This window comes from Nyctibius grandis, chromosome 6 (genome assembly GCF_013368605.1).
Source record: "Nyctibius grandis isolate bNycGra1 chromosome 6, bNycGra1.pri, whole genome shotgun sequence".
In the NCBI taxonomy this organism is placed as follows: Eukaryota; Metazoa; Chordata; class Aves; order Nyctibiiformes; family Nyctibiidae; genus Nyctibius; species Nyctibius grandis.
Window position 1 is genome coordinate 67,609,646 of NC_090663.1, and position 23,821 is coordinate 67,633,466.

The following is a 23,821-nucleotide window of genomic DNA, read 5'->3' on the forward strand; positions in this document are numbered from 1 at the left end:
TTGCTGAACAGTGTACCACAGAAACATCAGGCCAGCCCAGCACACCTGCTTTTCACCCTACTAAGGTTTTTTTTTTATTCCCATTTACCTTTGAATGTGTTTTCTTTTAAACTTTTTTCTTTCCCACCTTGAATCAAGACACAAGGATCTGTGTTTCTCTGGCCAGACCATGCCCAGTTTGCTCTGAGGGAGGCATCAATACTGAAGTTCAGTGCAGCATCCTTTCCACATGTGCAGAGATCCTGCGGAACTAAGCTGCCCGAATTCTGCTTTTGCTGCAGACAGCAACATTTCTGCTGCTGTGCAGCCCCTTTCCTCCTGCCTTCCCTGTTACCAGGGTCCCAGCATTTCATTCCAAGCTTGCAGAAAGCAGCCCTGGGGGAGAAAAGGCGGAGCACACCGAGCTGTTACCATTCTCATCTGCGTCAGGAGGTGCTGTGTAATATTTACTAGATAATGTGGTCCCAGCAATCAGGAGTGGGGCTGGTGACCTGAGTGTTTTTCCCACTGAGGCAGACTTCCGTTTCCTTACTACCAGTTTCTGGCAGCATTAACATACTTCATGTTTTTGATGTGATTTAGCCAATACCAGAGCCTGCTGGCCAAGGAGTTTCTATTAGGGCATGGATAAATAAAGGATACCTGCAAACCTTCCGAATGACAGGAGCAGAATACAATCTACTTGTAACACTGCTTAGAAACCTATAGCCTAGATCAAGGGGAAGCAAATGACTCCAGTTGTTTTTTAAACTCCTGAAACAAAACAACTCCACATTGATCCTTTATGTTCATCAATTATAAAAGCTTATGAGGTCAGCAAATGCTGGAAAGGAAATAAAATTAAGCTCAATTTTGACAGAGGAATGCAACTGTTTTGCCTGACAAATCTATAACTCTTAATCAGTTTACGTCACAGAAGCCAGCAATGATTTGCATTGTTATTTATAATATTTCTTGCAGTATGTATTGCCAAATCTACATTCCACGGGCATCGATATTTTAGGTAGTTTTCAGGCAAAACTGCTTTTTTAAACCTGGACATTTCTTCCCACTGCTGTTCTTCCTAGATGTACTTGCTATTCATGGCACACTGTTTCAAATTTTTAAAACTAAAGCCAACTCCAACTGTGCCACAGGAAAAGACAGCGTGCTGTGAAACTCAACTGACCCAACTTGCTAATGGCCAGCAGAAGCATGCTTGCAGTTTCACAGCGCAGCATGCCCTCGCAGTGGTAAGCAGGGCAGCACAGGCAACAATCTCCAGGTTCCAGGGACTGCAAGAAACAATTTGCACCTTATTTACACAGTAAATATACATGTCTCTGTATGGGTGACTTAAACCACTCTGCATTATTTCCACTCTTAGCTTTTAAAAATATACACAGCGTTCAGAATCCTCGCTAAACCTTTCCTTGAAATGTAAATCTCTCAGTATAAGTGTTAGGGAGCTTCTAGTGATGAGCATAGAGAAAAAAAAATATCCTCACGCCTAAGACACAACAGAAAGCTGCTCCACTGTACCCTGGGTTCAACATCTCTAAATTGCACTTCATAAAGACATGTTTTAATAAATTAACATTTATTGAAAATACCACATTAGCCTTTATTTTGCTCATTTGCCCCAGCGCAAAATTAAGCTATTTAACATGTAAATTGTAATAACAGAACTGCAAGCAGCTTCATAAAATGAAAGACCAAATACACTTATAATATGATCAGACTCTTTAATCTGATGGATAAGGAACAGTGGGGTGGAAGGGAATAACCTGTTTTAGAGCCTGATACACAACCTATCTTGTTTTAACACATATATCTGTTATTAAAAGCCACTGTTTAGCAGAATAACATGCATCTAAAAATTGACAATATGGGCCATCATCCATTAAATATACTATTTGTAGACAAGAATCATTAGGGATGGGAAAAGGATTAAAATAAAAAGAAAAGCACCAGGGCTCCACAGCCCTCCTAGAACGAAGTATTTTGCAGGGAGAGTGTAATGCCATTTGTCAGTGCTCTACCGTGACATGCTGTAAGGACTAGCATTTGGTCCATTTCCTGCATGTTTGCTGTAGAAATGCACTTCTTTGGAAAAGCAACTGTCAAGGCTTTGCAAATGCAGGGTTACTTCAGACACCCAGCTTATTGGCCTGGGTGAGGACAACTTTCAAAACAGGCATGAAAGCAGAGGTCTCGCTGAAGTTGCTGGTGCTGACTATGTGTGTGTGGATGTTTAGTCCTTCCTGGTAGTTGTGGGTTTCGATGCTCTTCACAATGTTGTGCAAACCGCTAATGATGGCTGGAGAGAGCTGCAAGGAAGCCAGGCAAGGCAGGTCAGCAGAAGAAAAAACAATGCATACACTAGTGCTAGAAAAACAGAAATCCTGAGTATAACATCTGGACCTCAGGAAGGTGCAGCAATTAGTTCCTTTCTTTAAAGGCAGCCGTCTTCAGAGCTGCATCACACTGGGAACAGTCACTGGGAAGTCTAACAGCAGACTTCAACAAGAACATACCTTCTCTGCAGTACTGCAAAGCCCTGCAAGCCTTCACTACCAGCCCCGGGATGCAATTCCCCGAGACCTACTGTGACAGACTGTGGCACATGAAAATCCGACTGAGCTTTTATGCCTTTGGGGTAAAGTTAATTGCTCAGCAAAGATGGCCTGACAATGACAGGGTTAGACCACTCTCATCCTAAGGTACTAAGAGATCTAAGCCCAGTCCTTTATCCTGCCACAGACCTTCTGGAAGGCTTTGGAAAAGTTACCAGATCTTCAAAAGTACCTGCACATCTGCCTTCCAGTGAAGCCAGTGAGCCTCCAACATCTAAATCTTCTGGGTTTTTTTTGACCCCAGGCTGCGTGTTTCTCACTTCCTGCTGGGAGTGGGGGAACTTGCTGTGTTGGCTCATTCTGCCAGCAGCTGGGCACGGGGACCCTTCTAATGCATTCACCCAGTGCCTACTGCAAAGAGCTCTGCTCTTTGGCTCAGTGCAGTCCCCGCACAGCACCATAAAACTCATGGCATGACCCCAAAACACTGTAAAGTCTGCACAGGCACTTGGGGCCAAGCACTCTACCTAACTGTTTCTGGGAAATGCATGGAAACATACAATATATTGATTCGAAGCATGCTTCCAAAGAAAGAACAAGCACCTGCTACATATTGCACAGGGGTCCATACCACCAAAGAAGTTCTTGGCCATACCTGCAGTATTTGATGGGAGGAAGAAAAAAAAAGAAGTAAACCAGAACTTACTGTCTGTTCCCTAAGTTTGTCATACAGAAACTCCAGGCGTTTATTTGCATCATCTAGTTTCCTCTTGGTTTGCTGCAAGAGAAAAAAATACATGAAAACACAGGGATTTTGAGAACACCATACTGATATGGTATCATTGCAAAGAGGTCCACGCAGCACATGAAATTCCTTTCTCAACAACATTCTCCTAACTCATCATTTGGAGTCTTTGCTCTTTACTTTTCTCCCCCAGTTTTGCTAGGAAAGACCGTGTGATATGACTGTAGTTCTCCACATGTAACTAGTTAGCTACAGAGAATAGTAAACTGTAGAAGTGAATCCCAAAAGCCACTGGTCATTTGCAAAACCCCCTGGTATAGCTGATATGGGAAGTGACAGAAATCTGAGTTGCAGCACGAATTTATTTTCGATGGTTCACTGGCAAAGCATAATGATAGCTGGATAAAGTTATTACTGGAATAAAGTATCCAGCAGTGTCAATGAGAGCTTAAGGGCACATACAGTCACTGAAGTCTAAGTATGTACAATTCAGTCATCATTTATGGCAAATCCTAATTATATTTTTCATGATGCAATTAGTAAAACCAGGAGTTTGTTTTTAAGTTTTTACTGTCAACAGAAAAACTAATAGCCTAACCCAAAGTGTCCTTACAGATCCTTTGCACTTCCATGATTTTATATAGAGTAAACCATCCACTGATGTGGCTGGAATTATTTTGCCACAAAAGGCTCCTAAAATAATCCCAGTATATTCCACCTGGAATACCACAGCAGCTGCTGGAGAAATGCATTTTTATTCACTTTTTTTTTTTTTTTTTAAACAAACAGCTACAGAAATTGAAGATTTTAATCCAGAATAATAAAACAGTAATTAAACATCAAGGTTACAATTACAGAAGCACAAAAAAGGTGGTGGTGAACAGCAGGAGAAATGGCATCGGTGCACAAGAGTAATGGAACTTCTTCCTATATCAGTACGCCCATCAATTCATCTTCACTTAGGATAGTGCCATTTCCCTGGCAACTGGAAAAGTTTCCCTGGATTAAATAATTGCCCAGAGAGAAAATAACAAAGCCTATGGGAATGCTGTAGTTCAGAGGTAAAGACAGACTGGTGGCTGCCTGCTGTGCTAGAAATTAGGGAAAGCTGCTCGAATGGCAAAGGGCATAAAGGAGAACATAGCATGTGGATCTCAGGCCACACGTGGAAAACCCCTCAGCAGGAGTTATGCTATCAAGGAACAGAGACAAGTAATGAAAAAGTACCCCAGGAGGAGCAGATAAGAAACTGGTTAATTCTTTTGGACTGGCCTTGACTTCAGATACATGACTTTAGAACATTTGTTTCAAAACCTATGAAAAGGCACACATACTTGCCTCCGTTTAGCCCACATCCAGGCCTAAACAATAACCAGTTGTTCTGTCACCCAATGACCCCTCCCCAGCTGAGAAAGGGAATTGGGAAAAGGAGACTCGTGGGTTGAAATGGAAACAGATTTAATAAAAATAAGAAAACCAATATTAATACTAATGCTAATATGAAATACAGAATTATACTCAGCCCAGATAGTGGTCGCGAGCTGCGCACTCCCAGCAGTGAATGCTAGATGTCAATCACTGTGAGCACCACAGCTCCAGCGAAAGCGTGACAGTCACAATGAATGGGAGAGCAGGCCTTGGGAGCAGAATGACAGGTAAGACCCTCCAGGGATGGCGACCGTTGAGAAGAGGGAGGCCATTCCCAGCAAACTTTCCAATTTATAGTGAACGTGACATTTATAGTATAGAGTACACCTGTGGGCCAGCCTGGGTCAGCTGCCCTGGTTTTCACTGCTCCTAGCTTTAGCACCTGGCTAACTCGAAACTGCTAATGGCCTTGATCACTATGGGAACCTACATACCGTGGCTGGCCACGAACTAAAACAAAGTGTCTTATCACCTTTGTTCCCGCCGTATTGGGTGCTGCAGTCTTCTCAAAAGTGCAGCTTTTCTGAAGAGAAATTTTATTCTATCCCAGTGAAACCAGGACAATGCTCTTTTCATTTCACAGATGGCCAACTAGGGCAAAGAGGAATAAATTGTGTTTAGTAAACAGCCAGACATCTCTCCAGCCAAAGGAAACTAGGTGGGAGAAGTACAAACTGGTTGTTCTCCTCACTCTTTGCTTCCTGTTCCCATTCTCCCCTTCAGAATGTAATAACCGAGTAGTGTCTGTGTTTGTTCTGACAATAACTGATGTATACAGTCAGGGTGGCGTCTCCCAGTGCTGCATGCCGGAAAAGCTTGCTCTGCCTAAGAAAATCAAAGACTTAACAAGAAGCAAGCAAAATGTGTTGGCAGAGCAGAAAAGCAGTTCCTGGGTGCAGATGTGAACTGAATGCTTTTGCCTTCTTTGTGTGTCTGGGAGAAGGGGCACTCAGAGGAAGAAAAGGTCAAAGGGTCTGTGCAGTATATGACTTCTATTCCTGCACTTTACAGCCTAACCTTTAAAGAAAGGATTCTGAGCAATCGAACGCTACTGAACCTTATGAGGTCTGTCCAAAGAAAGGTCTATGGCCTCAAAAACCTTCTGTAAAGGAGCGCATGGGCAAGTCCACCCTGAAACTGCTGGGCTGAGACCTAGACAGGAAAGGAGCACATACGTGCAAGTGTCAAGTCTAAATCACAGAGCCAGCTGAAACTGTACGGCAGACATAAGAGACACCAAACGCCCAAAATACTCCCACAGCCACAGAGCCCTCAGACAGCTCAGCTCCCAGTCACCCTAACAGGAGTGTGAAGTTTGTGCTGCTGACCAAGCACGTTTAATGCACAGAGACCTCTGCACACCACTAGCCTCTTTCATCATCCACCTTCCAGCATGCAGCAGGCACGAGCTGAACAATCAGCATCTGGGCTTTGGTGTAGCGTGTTACTTAGTGACCACTCGAAAGAAATGAGAAGCTCTAAACAAGCCATCCATCTCAAAAAGTGCTGACTGCCACAGGAAATGTTTTTCCTATCCAGCTCCAGTGGTCATGTTAAAGCCCATAACCTTCCACTTCTCTGCTACCCATTGTTTCCTTTTGAAAGGACTTTGTTATCACAAATCACAGATCAAGATCTGAGGCATGTGCTCATGTATGTGAGCCCTGGCTCGGACCTGGCATAATACCAGCTGCTTCCTGCTCTGACTTACAAGAAGCAGTTAAGCAAATGTACAGGGCATGCCTCCACAGTGATCACCTGACAGAAGGAAGGACAGCCCTTTCTGAAGGTTTTAGAATTTTTAATTTTATTTTTTTTTTTAACCATCAACATCAAAACCTCAACTATAACCAATTCCAACCCTCCTCCTTAGAAGAGAGCAGCAGAGGGGCCTGCAATTCCCTGTCCATAAATAGCACCATCATACCCTGCCCATGCTGAGGGCCGTAAGGACCAGAGTCAAAGAGCTCAGGCAGCTGGGCTGTGCTCTGGCCCCAGACTGCCTCATCCTCTGTGCATATGGCTTTTCTACACATTGCCTGGGGCTGCGCGAAGCAGCCTTTAGAAGGAAAAAGCTATCTCAGGAGAGGCTGCGAAGGTTAGCTGTGCTGCAGGTACCCTGTGCATTCACCCAAACACAGGGGTACTCTGGGAACACCACAGAGACCTACCGGATCAGAGGCAGACAGCAGGCACCTCTGGATAAGAGCTTCAAATGTAGTCTTCAGAATAAGGTGCTCCTCAGGGATGGGCTTCTTGGTAATCTTCTCTGTTGGCAGTGCCTGCACATGCTGAGAAAGAGAGAGCAGGTGAGGCTTTTCTAGGTCACCGTGCCCACATGTTCTTTTCAACTAAACCAAGTGGCATTATTAGCCAGCTTGGTACTACTCCTATTTCTTCCCTGTGGGTGTGTGGAGGTGACCTTATCAGCATCTGCTGTCACTCCCTCTGGAGAGCTGTGAAGTTACAGAAGGAAGCAGCTTGTTGGTCCATACTGACTGTATTAACTGCAAAGAGGTAGTGTCTAGGTGGAAATTACAGTAGAAAAATGCAGCATGGTGCAAAGCTAGCGACTAAAAAGTCTGCAGTACATGTTGGAGGTGTAAGAAATGCCCGGCCAACAGGGTCCCAGCCTGCAAGGCTCTGCTGATGTACAAACCAGAACTGTGCAATGCTGGGGCTGCGTTACCTGAATGGCATTGCCGATTGGGGCCCCTGGGGCCCCCTCCGTGCTGGGTTTGGAAACAGTGGGTGGCATGATGCACGGCCCCAGGGGCTGGGGAGCAGGCGGGTAGCCACCCTGCAGCACTGGCTGCCCTGCGGGGAGGTGCGGAGGCTGGAAGCTGGGTGCGCCCGTGAGTGGTGCAGGAGCTGGAGGCTGCTGCATCTGAGACTGTGGATCCGCCAGTGGGTTCATGATGGGGGAGGTGATGGGAACCGGAGGCAGGAAGTTATCAGGGACCTGGGAAAAAACAAACAGTGCATTTATGCTGCTGTGGCTGCCGCAGGCAGAGCACACCACCCCGCTCCTACAGACTCTCCCCACCCGCAGCAACTGAGAGCTCTGCCAAGCAGAACACTGAGCCCCCAGGATACAGAAATAACAGGGGCAGGCAATACAGGATTTCACTCTGGATAAACAAACCCATTCCTCTGGATGCAGCTGCACAGTAAGAAGTGCCCTTGGGCAGTAATATCCTCCAGTGTTTTGAGTCCTGTGCGCTCTGCCTGGCCTCCTGCCCGCACAGGGCAGGAGCAGTCTGCCCAGCCTGCCCCTGGCCGTAAGAGCTGAGTACAGCCACCTCAAATCAGAGCCACTCTCTCTCCCTGCTAAGGGCACAAAACAGACGTTTGGCAGACCACATGAACAGAAGAGTTGCACTAATGAAAACTAAACCACACCTACATCTGTTCTTACTATTGGGTCATTATATTTAGATTTTTGTCTCTTTCAAGGGTACATTTCTGTCCATGCAGTACATAGGTCACACCTAGCAACACGCACCAATAAAGCTTCTGAAAGCTTTTCGAGCTTCTGGCAAACAGGTTTGTGCTAAGACAGATCATGAGCACATTTCAGATCCATCCCTAAGCATCTGCCAGTCTTTACACATGGGCGTTTTGGAAACATTTGGTAGAGGGAAGAAACAACAAAATGAGCTACTGGCCTCTGCTACACATCATACAGGAATCCAAACTAAAGAAAGAACTCCCATGGGAATGCACACATTTCTTTGGGCATGCATGGAAAAAATAAAAGGTTACAGAACCCTGAATGCTACCCTGAGTGAATGATGCCAGAATTAAGCTAGTGGTTTGGGACAACAAGAAAAATATTCCAAATCCAGCAAAGTCAGTTATAAAAGCAATGAATCACAGCAATAAACTTTTGAGTGATGGATAAGTTCTTCAGAGAAAAACAGTTTCAAATTATGCTGTGGCTTGAAATGCCAGACGGTTCTTCTACAATAGCCCATGCGGCGATTCATTTTATAATATCCTAAACCACCCCCTCATACAGCGGACTTTAAGGAAACAAACAAACATTTCTGACAAAGGTTTGTTAAATACCCAACAGGGAATGCAATAAACATGACTCCTCATTTAGAAGGAAGCCAACCCTCAAGCCCTGGCTATGGCAGAAATTCTGGCTGTAACACACACAAACAGCAGTAGCAAAAGCCCTTGTTTACAGAAGGCTGCTTCTTGAGCTCTCAGGTCCAGCAGTTATTCTCACTGACAACTTTCCACCTTCTACTTAAGAGCCTGAAGCCTGGAAAGGCAGCATGCCAGCTGCTGTGTGACAAACATCCCAGCACTGGGGCACAGTCAGGAGCACAAAAAGCATCCCCTACATCCTCCAAAAGCTTCTTAGTCTTGAGCTGCAGAGACCAAAACCCAAAGGGTAAGAGAGACTTCTGCCTTCACCCAGACCTTATATTGCCTGCTCCAACCTTTTTCTCCCCACACTTTACACACTCCTGACTGACTCCTGCTTCCCAAATGCACCAGGCTCAGAGAGCAGCAGATGACACTGACTGCTGTGGAGATACGTAAGACTACAGCAGCACCAAGGGATGAAAAGGCTCAGTCTGCTCTGTGCCAAGCGTCCCCAGTTATTCTGTCCTGCTGCAATCTAAACCCTTTTACAAAACTACATCACGAAAATTGCCTGCTCTCAGCAGATCTCTCAGGGTCAGTCCCTTAATCAGGATAAATTGCTTTCAGCTACAGCAAAGTCAGTAATCTATAACAATTTGTACAGCCTCATCATTTCATGTAAGTATCTCCTGCAAAACTCATCTGCTTTACTGCAGATGAAAATAGCCCGAGGTATTTTCCTCCCTCAAACCAGGATCAATGTTGTTATTCAACCACAACTTTAGCAAAAAGCCACCATCTCTTTACAGGCTTAAATATTTTGAGAGAGAGAATGCATATTGGAGAGACACAAAGGCCATTTCTGCTAACGAGGTGCAGCTTTTGTTCACTGCTAACCCTTCTTTTTCCTTCTCCTGCCAACAAGTTTCCCAGGAGCAGCTTAAGTTACTGCTTTTCAAGTGGTCAGCACTCGATTGTGTCGAGACAGGATTTCCTAGAGTACCTTCTTCTTCTTGGCAGCTCTGTTCAGGGCAGGAGGGTCATTCCAGCCGTTCTGAGGCCCTAAGACAGAAAGAAAACAGAGCCTGTAAGTACCTTGGAGGAGGGCAGTGATGCCTTCTTGAGCTCAACTGGGCCAGCTCCCCACCACAGCTCTACTGGCAGGGACTTGGCAGGGCCTGCCCTCACCTGCCTGCTCCTCTGCCCTTCACTGGGGGCCAGAACAGCTCCTGCACCAGCCAGAGCCTCCCAGCCAGCAGGCCCTTTGGTCTGGCATCTTGATCAACCATTCCCAGGTTTGACAGAAGTTGATTCCTTTTTTTTTTATAATTAACTTTTTCTTCTCTTGCAGGAAAAAAAACTTTGAGCAGACACGCCCTTTGAAATGGCAGGCAGTTGCCTACCATGCCCAAAACACAGCTCTGCTATACAGACTGTATATGTGAACACAGTTTCAGTTACCAGTGAAAGTTTCTCCCATCTGTACCATATGAGAAGAAATGAGAATTGAGTTCTGAACATTTTTTTTTCCATGATCACTGTAACATTATTATAAGCATTAATCAGCAGCAGAGATGTCAGAAACCATGGGTGAATAAGAACACCATTAAGCTGCATCCATTTCCTAAGAGCTGCTACTGTGACTGCATACGGTGATGGATTTATACACGACAGTTAAGACCTGTTCCCTAGCAACACATCACAGAAAGAAGAGGCATAAGAGGCAACAGGAGCCTTAAACATTTCAGGCCAGATTTACCCAGCCACCCTGGAGATACAAAAGAGCCATAAACCCAGGTTTTCTCTGCCAGCTACAGCATGTTTATGGGTGCTTTGTGTCCCAAAAGCAGAGCAGAGCTGCTGGAGCAAGGTGGCAAAATCTAGCTTTTTGCACCAAGGGCATTTTGTTTGCAACTGGAAGAAGCGCAGAGCATGTCTGAGCAGATTCACTCCAGGTCCAGGGTGTTGTTCTGGATCAAACTTTCTGCTCTTCCATGAAAGCACGCTCCATGCAGCTGCAAGATTTGTACACCAAAGCTCACGTTAATGCATTAGAAATAGTCCCCCATCTCATCACGGAGCACATGTAACTGGGACCACAGCATTGTATCTCAGTATTATCGTGGCCTTGCCAAGTAATCAGGATTTATTGCACAAAGCCACAAGAAGCCAACAAAACCAAATCCCTGCTCAATGGACTTTTTCACCACAGTGTTTTTCACTTAGCAGATGATTAATTCACCTTAGACAGCAGAGCTTAACATCACTGCAGAATTTGATCAATTTATCTGAAATTCCATTTGCTCCTGAGCTTTTGTTAAACAAGTTCCACATCCAGAGCACGTTAACGGGTAAATGAAAAACAATTTAAAACCCCTTTCACATCTGCTTTCTCTTTAACCAAAGGCAGTGCTGTCTCCCGACAGCCATGTGCCCCAGGGGCTCCTCTGTTCCTCCCTATTCAGGAAATCCCAGAGTACTTCTGATACAGGAAGTCTAACTTCTGCAGTGTTGATAGTGGTATCATGTTAAGAAAATCTCCCAGACTGTTACTGCTGTTAATTTCCTGGAACAATTTGCTTTAAAAAAGGAAAACCAGCATTTGTTTCTGTGGTTAAAAACTCCAGATATGTTGTTATTGGTTTTAATTAAGGAATTAAAAATTGATTTGATTAAAGTCTAATTGGCAAACAGCATCGCACTTAATGTTCTCTGAAGAACATACGCATTATTGATATCTGCTCAGTTAATTTCATGTAGTAGCTGTAATTATTTTCAAGTTAGGTGGTACCTAGTTCACCTGCGAAGAGACAGGCCTGGTCTTGAGTTGGTAGGCTTTCTGCAGATAAAATGCAAAGAGAACTAAAAAAAGATTTTCTTTGAAAATAATAAAACAATTGGTCTGTAATTTTTGATTAGCAATTTAGTTTCAATAAGCACGAGAAGTCAGGAGAAAAAACGCCTAACCTACTTACAATGCCAGTTTAGAGAAAAGTCATTTGTCCAAACCACCCTGCGGAATTGCTTTTGTCTGCCTTCCCTGAAAACAAGCCTGTTGCTCTTTCCATGCAGTAAGTCAACGTTTCTAGTTGTTTCTTACAGATGTTGCAGAGTCCTTTCTTATCTCTTCCAGTGTTCTCATTTTCTATTCCTAGCAGCCAGCGCAGCTGACAGACCATCACTCTTAGCAACAGTCTTCTCACCATCGTTTTACCATTCCAGAAAGCTTTTCAGGAGATGCTTAAAAGTACTTGACTTCAAGGTGGACATCAAGTATTTTCCCAAATCAAGGCATGCTCTCAACTGCATCCAGCCCAGCAAAAAAAAAACCTATGTTCACGCAGCAGCTTTACACCCATGTGAAAAGACACATTGCCTGCTCAGACTGAACAACAAATCCAAATGGCAAAACACAGCCAATGAAGCCTTCGCCATTTCAAAGAGAAGAGGAATGTCGGGGATGAGCTAACTCCTGTCCCTGGGGTTGGTCTTAGGTGCTTATAGTTTTGGGGCAAACCCTTCCCTTAGTTCAGAATTGCTCTATCACTATTTCTAACAAGATTCAAGACTCTGAAAATTAAAACTTCCTTGAAAGCAGGTTCAAAGATCTATCATAAAACAGAGAGAGACAGGTTGAAAATCAAATCAAATGTGGGCTTTTCTTGCTTACTGGAGCTCCAAGCACAGCTTAACATAATGATGTTGTATGTGTTTGCAAAAACCAGAAGATATTTATAGAATTGTTTTTTTTAAGTGCATCTTTAAATCAAAGCTAGTTCAAAGGTCAGGTGCTTTTCAAGACTTCAAATTTGAGATCTTTTTTCCTTCGTCCCTTACCCCTGCCTTTAAATGAATCACATTTGCAAAGTGAAACATGGCGTTACCAGATTAGATCATCACCACACAAAAGCACACCACCTCAAAGCCAAGACCAGCATCACTACATGCTTTGCACTGGAACATTCAGAGTTACAGGTGAGATCTACTTCTGGCTGCAGATTTCTGTGGTTCTATGGGATCTCATGCCAAGGTGTCCTTCACTAAGCAATGCAGCTACTCTGGAAAATGTGTTGGTGGTTAAGCATATTAAGCATGTACACTGTCATTTCTGCATTTACAAAGCAAGGGGTTTTTTCCTTCTTGTTTACATGTTTTTTTTGAAAGGCATAACCTAAAAATTGCAAGAGGACAGACTGTGCTCTTCAGGTACCTCTTATCTTTTTTCCATACTTGTCCAGCTGCAGGCAGCAGTTGTGTGCCAGCAGCCCACATGCATGAGCCACCTGGCCTTGGCACCTCACTGTGTCCTGGAGTCCACCTCTGCATTTCAGCCCAAGGCTGGTGTTTGCTAGGAATCAGAGATGATGCCCAAATTTGGGTTCCTGAAGGTTTGACACTTTGTACTGGCTGCCTTCTCACCACAGCTGCTGGGAAAAACACAAGCAGCGCCGATAGTTCTCAGAAAGTTTTCTAAAAAGCCTACTATGGACAACTTTTAATTTTGAAAGGAAACCTGGCAAGGCAATGCGGGTAACAACTGCTTCAATTTCCCTTATGACACAGGCAAGATGTGTTAGACTACTATGTGGATTACAGTTTTACACATCACCTGGTATTGTCATTAATGTCCCTAATCTCTATTGTCCAGAGTACAGAGCTTCACCTGCTCTGAGAACGCCACATGGACTACGTCACTTCACTGATAATGCAAGAAACTTAGCAAGTGACAGTTCTGAAGTGCCTGCCAGTGACACAAGTAGAGCAGTAAAATGGATAAGAAAGAATAATCTTCTTGTTCCTTGCATTTATTTGGAGGTACAGAAGCTATGCTGTCTGCATTATAATGTACTGCTTCACATCCCAGGCCTAGAACCTCTTCCTCTGTCCAATTTAATAATTCCTCTGGCTTAGAGATACAAGTTTGACATGTCCCATAACAAGGGGTCAGGAGAGGTCACGGTACAGCATCTCCAAGAACAGAGAGGACACTGAATCTGGCTGCAAGATGGAGGGAAAAGACCTCTTCTCCCTTTGCAGTCCTGGCAGCTGCCCTACACCAGTCCTCTCTATTTTTTGAGAGCAAAAGACCATTTCTCCCCAAAACACGAGTGTGTGTGTGTATGAAGGCAATGCCATGAGGCTCCCAGCATCATGGATGCCAGGAGCACCTACCTACTCATAGAACTGCTGCTGCCAAGACAAAGGCAATATGCCTTTTCTGCACTGCATCACCCCTAACAGACTTTTAAAAGAACAGAGGGAGTCACAGTGTGGTCCTTAGGGCTGGTCAGTAGAGTCAGCATCCCAGGAACATCCCTCAAATCCTGCCTAGGATTCCCTCCTCTCCCTGCTTCCCAGATCTGGTCCTTGACTATCCAAGCTGGACCACCTGGATGTGAAGTATGTTTATGGCCAGGTTTAGAAAAGGACGGCTTATACTTCCTGCACAGTCCGACATATGCAAAGCTGTTGTTCCACAGGCTGCTAAGTGGAGAGACAGGTTTGTTATCACAAGCGATGTCACTGTCCCACAGCAAAGTTATGTCCAGGCAGTCACAAGGAGACACTGAGCCCCAGCTTAGTGCATGCTCTCTCACCATGTGTGCCCAAACGTGCTCTTATGTGTCAGCCACACACACATGCTTTTGATTAACATTCAGGAAAGAGACATGTAAAAGCATTTCTAAATCACTTCTGATTATCTTTTAAGGCATCCACAGCTACAGTAAATCCCATCACACTAAGTGCTTAGGAAAAAAATAATGTAAGTGAGCTGATGCCAGAGGAAATTCTGTTTGAATTAAATATACTGCCAATTCCGGACTTGAAATGCTGCTCACAAACCAGGGACACAGGGACATATTATATTTGCAAAATTGTTCTGTGAGGACAATTGGGATCATCTTCTCTGCAGTGCTTAGGGAAACTTGCTCATTTTTGTATTTCGCTCTCCAGCCACATAGGAGGTTTTGATGCCAGCCTCACAAGGTTAAAACTGTGCAACCACCCATCCACAGTATATGACAGCCTCATAACAAGGCAATGCTATAGCACCCTGTCTTGGGGCAAGACAAAAGCTCTGGGTTTGTGGCAAGGTCTGACTCGACTGCTCACGCTGCTCAGCAAGCGCTCACTGCAGCATCATAGCCATATCACTGCCAGATGCACAGGGAAGATGATGTGTTTTAGAAATGCTTTGAATTGACCTCTAAGCACAAGCAAACTTTGTACAGAGCACTCAAAAGGAAAAGGCGTGCATTTAACTGAGTAAGTAAAATGCAAACCCCTCCCCCTTCCCACCTGTCCCCCTGTCCAAGCGCAGACCTGTTCTCTGGGATGCAGGAAGGTCACTGGTTGCAGGCAGAGTACCTGTTGGTCCAGTAGGTAATGCATAAGCCACAGAAGTTGCCGGAGGTCCTGGCCTGCCATGCTGAAAGGATGCACCAGAAGGAGGAAGAGGGAAGGAAGACACGGGATTCAGGCTCGTTGGGGAGGGTTGAGGCTGCCCAGGGTACAGTGGGGAGGGCATAGAGTGGGCAGGGGCAGAGGGCAGGTAAGGAGAACTGGTGTTAGGGGCAGGGTTCGGGTAAGAGGCTGAAGCAGGGACAGCGACAGGCTGCTGAGGCTGATAGAGAGCTGGTCCCCCTGTTCCACAAGAGTACTGCTGTGTGGCCTGATACGCTACAAACAGGGAGAAAAGACATATTCAGTCAGTGAGTTCATAATAGAGGAGCAGGTTTTATCTGCCTCTGCTTCCTTCTCCACCTGACTCTCCTCTCTTCCTGCCTCTTCCCCCTCAAACCACCTACCTGCCCAACCAAATCCTGGCTCCCACAACTCTGCCTGCACTTGCAGGATTGCTCAAAATCTCAGCCTGCCACTGGAAGCAGGGAGACAGAGAAAGGACTGCCTTGGCTGTAAGGACTCCTATTCTCCACCACAGACTCTCCTGCCCAGAGCCATCATGACACACAGGGTGGGGCTGGGGCACATGGATGCTGCTGCTCTGTATGTTTTCTGGACCACTGCAATCCTCACTGTGCTTTTCAGGGAAGGAAAACCCCAGCCCCAGGTTTGCATGAAGAGAAAGTCTAGTCCAAGGAAGTGATCAGCAGTCTCTGGAAGTGAACGCAAGCTCACAGCCTTTCACTGTGGGCCCTGCAGCTTAACTTCACTGCCCTTCTCTGCCCATCTACATCTATTTTTCCTCCCTGGTACCTGTACTTTCAGTCCTCTGCTTTGAGTGTGTCAGTGCTCTGCCCCCTTCCTCATCCACCTCTACTACTGCCCTTGTTTCCTCATCCCCTTTCCCATCTTCATGTAGTCCCAATGAGAATTAAATGGCCCAGCCGCACACAGATGAGTTGGGTCCCTCTTTGCCAGGCCCATGCTCCATCTCCAGGACTCACACTGGGGGGTTTCTGACCCCAGCACACCCTTGGGAAGGGCCAGCTGAGGAGTGAGTCTAAGAGCCATGGGCAGACACCTTCTCAGCAGAGGAGACAGTGTCTGATAGAGGGTGCTGATGTCTGGACCCCACCAAGAAACGACAAACCTCAGATGTAATCTCAGGAGCTTTTTCCCCCCAAGAAATGTGGGACTGGCTTGGTCTGAACTCTCCCAACCCCAAGGAGGGGACTAGCCATCCCCAAGTAAATGCAGCCTCATCACCTGGCTGGCCCACCTGGGTAGGAGGGACAGGGGAGCTGCTGCTACTCACTCTGTGGGTACGGTGGCCGGGCCCCTGCTTGTGAGTACATGCTGTAATTGGAAGATGTGGCTTGCTGCGGTGGCATGTTGGGGTTAATGGCAGCTGGCATGATAAACCCTGGAGGAGGTGGGTTGTCTCCCTGTAAAAAAAGATTGTCGGAAAAAGGGTAGGGGGAGATAAGATTTAGTCAGCAATGGTAATGCAGTGCTGAAGCTGAACTATAACAAAATGATCAGTTCACATTTCAAGGCCTGAAACCGCCTTCCCTGGAAGAGCCATCAGCACAGGGGCAAATGCCTCCAACCACCCCAGTGCTTCAGGGCGTCCAGCGTAACACTGAAAGCAGAGCCTGTATGTGCAGTGACTTCAGCAGCAGCAGAGCAGCACATACCTTCCTGCACAAGGAAGAGGTCCTTGCCAGCGCTGCCTGTTATTCAGGCAGTCCAAGAGTGCCCTACCATCCACAGCTTTCAACTAAACGACTTAAACATTAACTCTGAAGCTTCTAATTTCCATGGGAAAGAGGGAAAGGAAAAATATCATCACGCTTCAAATTTCCCAGTGTGGGGCAAGGGCTGGGCGGGGGGGGGCTTAGGTCACACTGAGCTCCCACTCAAGGCTTTCCCGAGCCACTCATCTGGGCATTGGTGGAAAAAAACGTAACATGAGACACAGAGGAGCAAAACCAGAGCACATGTGGAAGCTGCTCCTTGTGCCTACCCATAGCAGACTGTGCCAAGCACACAGACTACACCAGGGGACATACTGGGGTGGAGCAGGGGCTCAGAGAGGAATAATGAAGGTTATACCTGTGTGTCAGAGGGACAGCCTGCAGGAGGATGGCTGGGAAGGGCAGTAGGAGTTTTGTTACTCCAGGTAGTGACAGTAGGGGCAATTCTAACCTGAATTGAACAAAGAAATACCAATCATGGAAAACAAAACAATAAAAAAGTCTAAGGGCTTTCACAAAATGAGATGCAAAGAAGTGAACACAAAAACGTTTGCATGCTGGCATTTGTAACACAGCTATAAAATCTCAGAGGAAGAAGGAAAAGTGCATTCAAGACAGACGGAATCACTGTGCACTGGAGCCAAAGTGAATTGCAGAGTGAAGACAAAGCACAGTGGAGACGCAGCTACAAGCAGCTGTGGAGCGAGTGCAGTGTTACACGTGCCAGTTAGCCAGGTCTGCCTCTTTCATCACATTTTCCTATTGCAGAAGCTCCCCCCAGGCTACTGCATGACACCGAGCATCACTAACCACAGCTGGAAGTTCCAAGTTCCATGTTAAATTCAAACATACTGCCTCATGTAAAAGCAGTCTGTTTAAATCGAGCTTAAGATGAATTAAAAAAGGTTAAAATCTGATATTCAGCTCTTGCACATGCACAAACATACATCTTAATGCTAATTGCTTCCCAGCCACTCTCCTACAGTTCCTTTGCCACTCCAAAGCCCTTCAGTTCCATACAACCACTACTACCTTTCTGATAGGACAGAAACGAAGAACCTCCTATGCCTGCAATGTCCCTTAGCAAGGAGAGGGCATGCTGCCCAGCAGTGGGATGCACAGTTGGGGTCAGTAGACTGACACCCCACCTGAGCACAGGTAGAGGGAAAGCTGCAGCGCTGAAGTCCTGGCTGGCTCAGCTGGCTTCAGTCTATTGGTCTCTAACCCTGCACAGTGCTGGGCTAATGGAGCAGTCAGCCATACAACAACCACTGCTGATGTCTGCACAACTCATGACTGGAATAATCTAAAAGACTTTTCCATCCACTTTCATGCCTGTTTTTTTCCAGATGAAAAACTAGGTTCAAAAACCTATGCTGAAAGGAAACAAAGTTTTAAGTACATGTTCCTATTTGGGACAGCAATCAAACAAAGGCTGCCTCAAGCTTGAACAAGCCCTATGTATACACTTTCTTAAAAGAAAGTCAAACAAAACAAGTATACTAAGACTCAAATATGCAATTTCTTTCCATTCTGGTTTATCAGCATACCGCTGGGCACCTTTCTGACGCAGCACCTGTCCCCTTCAAGCCCTTCCTGCTGAGCATGAGCTCCCTGGAAAGCCAAGAACACAGGGGGTAACTCAGAGCGTGCTTGTGGGCTTTTGGTACACTCAGCCTTTTATTAATGGGCAGGCCTTGCTTAAATAATAGCTTGAGGCATTCCTGAAACAGTAGGAGAAAGAGGGAACTCTGGTTGAAAAAGTATTACTCAGATCATGCCATCTAGAGGACAGCTGCTGTTTTCCACAGCCAAACGGGAAATATGCAGCACTGCTTCTCAAGGCAATTCATTGGTTACAAGGAGGAAGGTCAAAGACACAAGAAAGAATAGTAGGAGTTAATTATTGACAATGATGCATTTAAAATCATATGCAACGGTGTTAGCAAAGTAATCTTGTATGAACAGGATGAAGGCCTTGTCCCTTCTGAAATCTACCTTAACACCCTGGAGAGAAGGTGAAGGCACACACAGTTGTTGACATCTAGAGGGAGAGAACAAAGCCCAACTCTCCCCTACTTTTCAGCCCTTCTTCCCTCCTACTCCCATTTTTCTGGCAGGCAGTGCTTGAAGGGCAGCACTGACAGAGACATGCCTCTGCTTGTGCCAGCCTTCTCTGTTTAAGGAGAACATCCGCAGCACTAACACAGCTCCACTCTCAGAAAAGCCCAGCCCAGAGCCCCTGTGTAGAGCACGGCCAGATGAGCTCCAGCACTGTGCTGAGGGATTAGGGACTTGGCGATGCTCCTTAAGCATGCACAGAGACAGGGCTGCCTACCGCACCACACTTCAGTGATGGCCAGCATGGTCTGATTCAGTGTCATCCTCAGGCTAGAGATAAAACCAGGGTATCTGCCTCCTCCATTTCTCCTCTTCTCTGCACAGCCCCCAGCTCCTGTATTAGTCCCATACTCACCAGGCCTTTCTTCTGGCACAGCTCACTCTCAGCCCAGGCCTGCCTCTCTGCTCCTGTCTCACCCCCTGCCCGTGCTGCCTATGCCCCTTATGCTCAGCTGGGAAGGTGTTTTCATAGTAGGCTGCACCAACAACTGCTGAAACATGCCCTCAGTTTCCTATTGCCACTGCTCAGCAACTTCTGCAGCCAACATCAGGGCTGGGGTGGGGGAAATAATCAGCCCCAGAAGAGGCTGGTGAGCAGCATGAGCAAGCCCCAAGGCCTGCAGGGATGGGACAACATTAGGGACTACGAGAGCAAGCACAGAAACATCCTGAAGTGCTCTCCCACACAGTCATTCTTGGCACAGAAGCACATTTTCAAACAAAGGGGGAAAATCATCTAATCTTCAGAAGCAGGCTACTTGACAAGGTGTTTAATGGATGCTTCTAGATAAGGAGTAAAGGAGGCATCTTCACTGACTGAAAAGCAGCACCGATGACTTTCACCACAAGGCTCTCAGTAGAGGTATGTCATACAGCCCCAGCTCAGATCAAGAGAAAGGAAAAAAAATTCCTCTATCCATCACTCTCCAGAACTCAAGCACCATGTCCCTCCCTGACTGCCAAAACCCATTTACCTGTTGGTAATACTGCTGCGCTGGAGCCTGGGGCCCTTGCATCTGTCCAGCCACAGGGCCAGCTTGTCCTTTGGGCATGGGCTGTCTCTCATATGGTGCCTTGAGGGCCTCCTGTCCCACTGGGAGCTCCCCCTGGGCTCTGCAAAGCCTGTCCTGTAACAGCATGATGTTTGGCTGCAATCAGAAAAGGACAGCGAAGAAACGTTAATTGCACTGCCTGTCACCCAGTGCATCACACCAAGAGGCTGACTGGCCACACACTGATGAGCTCGCTTCTCAGAAGCCTGCTCTGCTTTATTTGATTGGAATACGTCTTTTCTGCATGACACATAGGGCCGCTGGAACTGCTTTATGTGTCTCTGCCTCCGATCTTAGGCGGCATCATTCCCAAGCCAGCCTGTCTACGAATATTAGCTGATGGAAGATGAGAAATCAAAAGAAAATGACCGACCAAGTGTCAAGGTACATGTTTCACTGTGTCTGGCTTGCAGGAGGGACAGCTGCTGGCTGGAAGGACAAGGGTGTGAAATGAAGAGGGAGAAGAACAAGGCCATGTACTTCTGCCAGCTCAGTGAGGCCAACACAGGGAAAGGGGAAACAGCCTGACCATCACATCCCAAGGTGCATTTCAAACGGCAGTCCCGCCGGCTAACTACACCATGCAGAGACCTTTGCTCAAAGTACACCTGTTCACACAGAGAGAGGGAGCAAAAACCTGAAAGCTCCATACCTGGTTGGTGTTCGCAGGGAGGAAAGTCAAAGCTGCAGCAATGCTGCCCTGAGCAGCCAGGAGGTTGGCGTACTGGCTCATCTTCTCAGCCAAAAGGGCCCCCACAGCATTAGGATCCACAGCCTGGGTTTGCTGCACAGCTTTGCGCAGGATTACGACTTTCTCTATTAAATCCTGGAAGATCAACCACACACCAAGTGACTTCTCACAGCAAAGCCAGCAGTGAATCTGGTAGAGTTCAAAGCCAGAAGCATTGCTTTTATTAAACAAGATTTCAGGGCCCTATTAGCACTGAGCATGTCCACCAAAAGAGTAGGCTTTCATGAAAATATCTGGTGAGAGCGGTGAGAGCGAATGGAAAACATCATGTCCAGCACCACTACTAGTGCTGGGGTGCTGCACATTCATTCGCAGCTTTTTCGTAAGTCAGTTCTTAATAATCTTAATCAAAAGGATCTAACAACTCCTTTGGGAGAGTTGTCCATGGTTTTCCGGTTGTTACTGCAAAGATGATTTCCTGATATTAACCAGGAATACTCCATATCTTGCCTTCCTTGCACATGCCCAAATACCAGAGCTGGTCTTGGTTGGGTTTCCTCCAAGGGCTAAGTTACAGGAACATTTTTTGATTAGTTTTCTCATATTTTTCCTACTCTCACTGTATTTTATTCGCAGATTCTACAAATATTCATTTCCCAATATATTAACATCCAATCCCTCTTTAAAATCTTATAACAGATTTAATGAGAGCATATCACACACAAGATTTCAACCATACATCGCTAATAAGGACTGTTTACTGACTGTTCAATAATACTTTTTTGTTTTTCCAACAAAATTAGCACTTCAAAAAAGGCAACTAAAAAAATAAATCAAGATAACCAACAGCTTCTATGAGTTTCAGCAATTCCACATCATGGTAAACAAGCAGCCTAATTACGACCCCAACAATATTTTTCAGTTTTAGTGTCCAAGAGAACAAAGCAATGCAATAAGAATGCATATTCAAACTGAAGGTAAATCTGTAAATGAAGCCCTCACAATCAAGAGATGGGAAAGTAATTTTGATAATTCAAAACTGGAGAGAGAGTTAATAATGTGAAGCAAAATTCACATATACTCCAGTTCCTTCAACTAACAAAACAGACTCACAGCACTACCAGGTAACATTACTTTAATTACTTTCTAAAACTGGTCCTTCAAAGGCCCTGAACAGATCGAAGAAACTAAGATTACACTATAAAATAAATTATTCCATAATTGCTTCACCTCACTGTCATCAATCCTATTCTCCCAAGATATTTGCTGTATGCCATATGTTTCACTGCTGGAAACCAAACCCTGCATGGGCAACCCCTCAAAGACTCATGAGAACCTTCCTACAGTTTTCTCTCCAGATTTAACTCTAATTTATTAGATTTCTTCCCCTGAACATCCAAGCCATCTCTTCCAAAGGCAAAAACGTCCAAGTACTCCTCTCTTGCAAAAGATGCAAGTATTCAAAGCCTCTTTACCAAAACACTCAAAGCCCTACAACTACCTTTTTTACACAAGAAGCATAGTAGCACAACTACCCAAAGAACAGAGCAGACATGAGAGCCATCATGCTTCACAACACATCTTCCAATACCATATTTGTGTTATTTCTACGAAAGCCACCCATTCCAGATGGAAAGAGCTTGCATCAAGAGATACATGCAGCTATCAGACAGGATCAAAGCTCTACACTAGCTAATTTGATTTAAGCACCAAATGATTGCAATGTGTTACTTCCAACATCTTTTTTAACAGAATTACTAACCTGAAGGGACAAGGGGCTGTTTCCATCCTGAGCATTGTTCCAACAAGCAACAAGTTTTTCCACATTGCCAGCACAAATATAACAGAGACAGGCCTGTGTCTGCAGAAGGCTGTCCCCCTCACTCTCCAGCCTGTTACCCAGGAGATCTAGGAAAAATATGAACAAAGACTATGCTGGTGAATCACTTTGGTGATCCCTCCATCACTGTCGAGGCTGGGGAAGCCTGCAACACCTGTTGTGTCTCTGCTCAGTACAGTGAGAAGGGATATTGCCTCTGGGCTCCACTGGTAAGTACATACTCCGGTGTCCAGCACAGATTGTCTCATGGGAGCCCAAGGCACTTCAGAGGCAGTTAATGTTGTAGCAACAAGGACTTGTCAAATGCCTGTAAACCTGAGACACAGAGAGGACAGTTCATCTGCTGATATGATAAAGAACAAGAGGCCAGGGTTTGATTCTCCCCTCTGCCACCCACTTTTTGCAGTCCCTCATTTCAGGAGCACGACCCAAGTGTGCAATCAACCAAGGAACTGTGAGCAACAAAGCTGTGATACGGCTCTGGGCTGACGTGTGCTGAAGTGAGTCATACAGCTCCCTAGACACCATGGCTGGCATCTGAGGGGCACACAGGTGTTACGCACACAGCTATTGGCAATATAACTTCCCTATGAGTTAAACCCAGTCAGCTGTCTGTCATGCAGCACACATGAGGGCAGGCACGCTCACTGCCTGTGAAAGACGACTCCTTCCAATAAGTCAAAATTGCTCTTGGGAAAGCAGAGCAAAGCACTCCCCTGAAACATTTTCACTTATGTCCCACGCACAAACACTCCAAGATGCTGGTCCCTTGGCTGAGACACCTGTCACATCAACATCACTGTTACCCATCTGGAAACAGTAAGAGATCAGCAGCTGTGCACTACACATGACCCCAGGACACAGCTGCTCACAAGGGTCTGGGTCCTGCACCCAGAAAATCAGTGAACATACAGGGAATACAGCACCCCAGAGGTTCCTCTCCTCTTGTCCTCGTTTAGCCTGCACCCAGGGCTAAACAATAAGCAGTTTTTCTATCACGCAATGTCCCTTCCCTAAATGAGGAAGGGAACTGGGAAAAGGAAGGAAACTTGTAGGTTGACGTTAAACAGATTTAATGAAATAAAGAAATCAATATAAATGACAACACAAAAGAGACAAAACTGTA

The 23,821-nt window shown here is 45.7% G+C and overlaps 1 protein-coding gene across 12 annotated transcripts in view; it reads right to left on the reverse strand.

The window, feature by feature from the left end:
• Window positions 1-1,710: 1,710 nt before the first annotated feature.
• SEC31A (SEC31 homolog A, COPII coat complex component) overlaps window positions 1,711-23,821 on the reverse strand; it is a 48,071-nt gene continuing 25,960 nt past the window's right edge. For 2 of the 12 annotated variants that reach the window (XM_068404230.1, XM_068404229.1), the window contains exons 19-30: window positions 22,618-22,763; window positions 20,817-20,990; window positions 20,087-20,260; window positions 17,350-17,442; window positions 16,550-16,679; window positions 15,130-15,510; window positions 11,621-11,668; window positions 9,833-9,891; window positions 7,418-7,690; window positions 6,900-7,019; window positions 3,262-3,333; window positions 1,711-2,309 (exon numbers count right to left, since the gene is read on the reverse strand). In XM_068404230.1, coding sequence (XP_068260331.1) covers window positions 2,130-2,309; window positions 3,262-3,333; window positions 6,900-7,019; window positions 7,418-7,690; window positions 9,833-9,891; window positions 11,621-11,668; window positions 15,130-15,510; window positions 16,550-16,679; window positions 17,350-17,442; window positions 20,087-20,260; window positions 20,817-20,990; window positions 22,618-22,763 — 1,850 coding nt within the window. In that variant the 3' untranslated portion in view covers window positions 1,711-2,129. The remainder of the gene's footprint in view (window positions 2,310-3,261; window positions 3,334-6,899; window positions 7,020-7,417; window positions 7,691-9,832; window positions 9,892-11,620; window positions 11,669-15,129; window positions 15,511-16,549; window positions 16,680-17,349; window positions 17,443-20,086; window positions 20,261-20,816; window positions 20,991-22,617; window positions 22,764-23,821) is intronic. The other 10 variants (XM_068404233.1, XM_068404231.1, XM_068404236.1 and 7 more) reach the window with 10 other exon arrangements.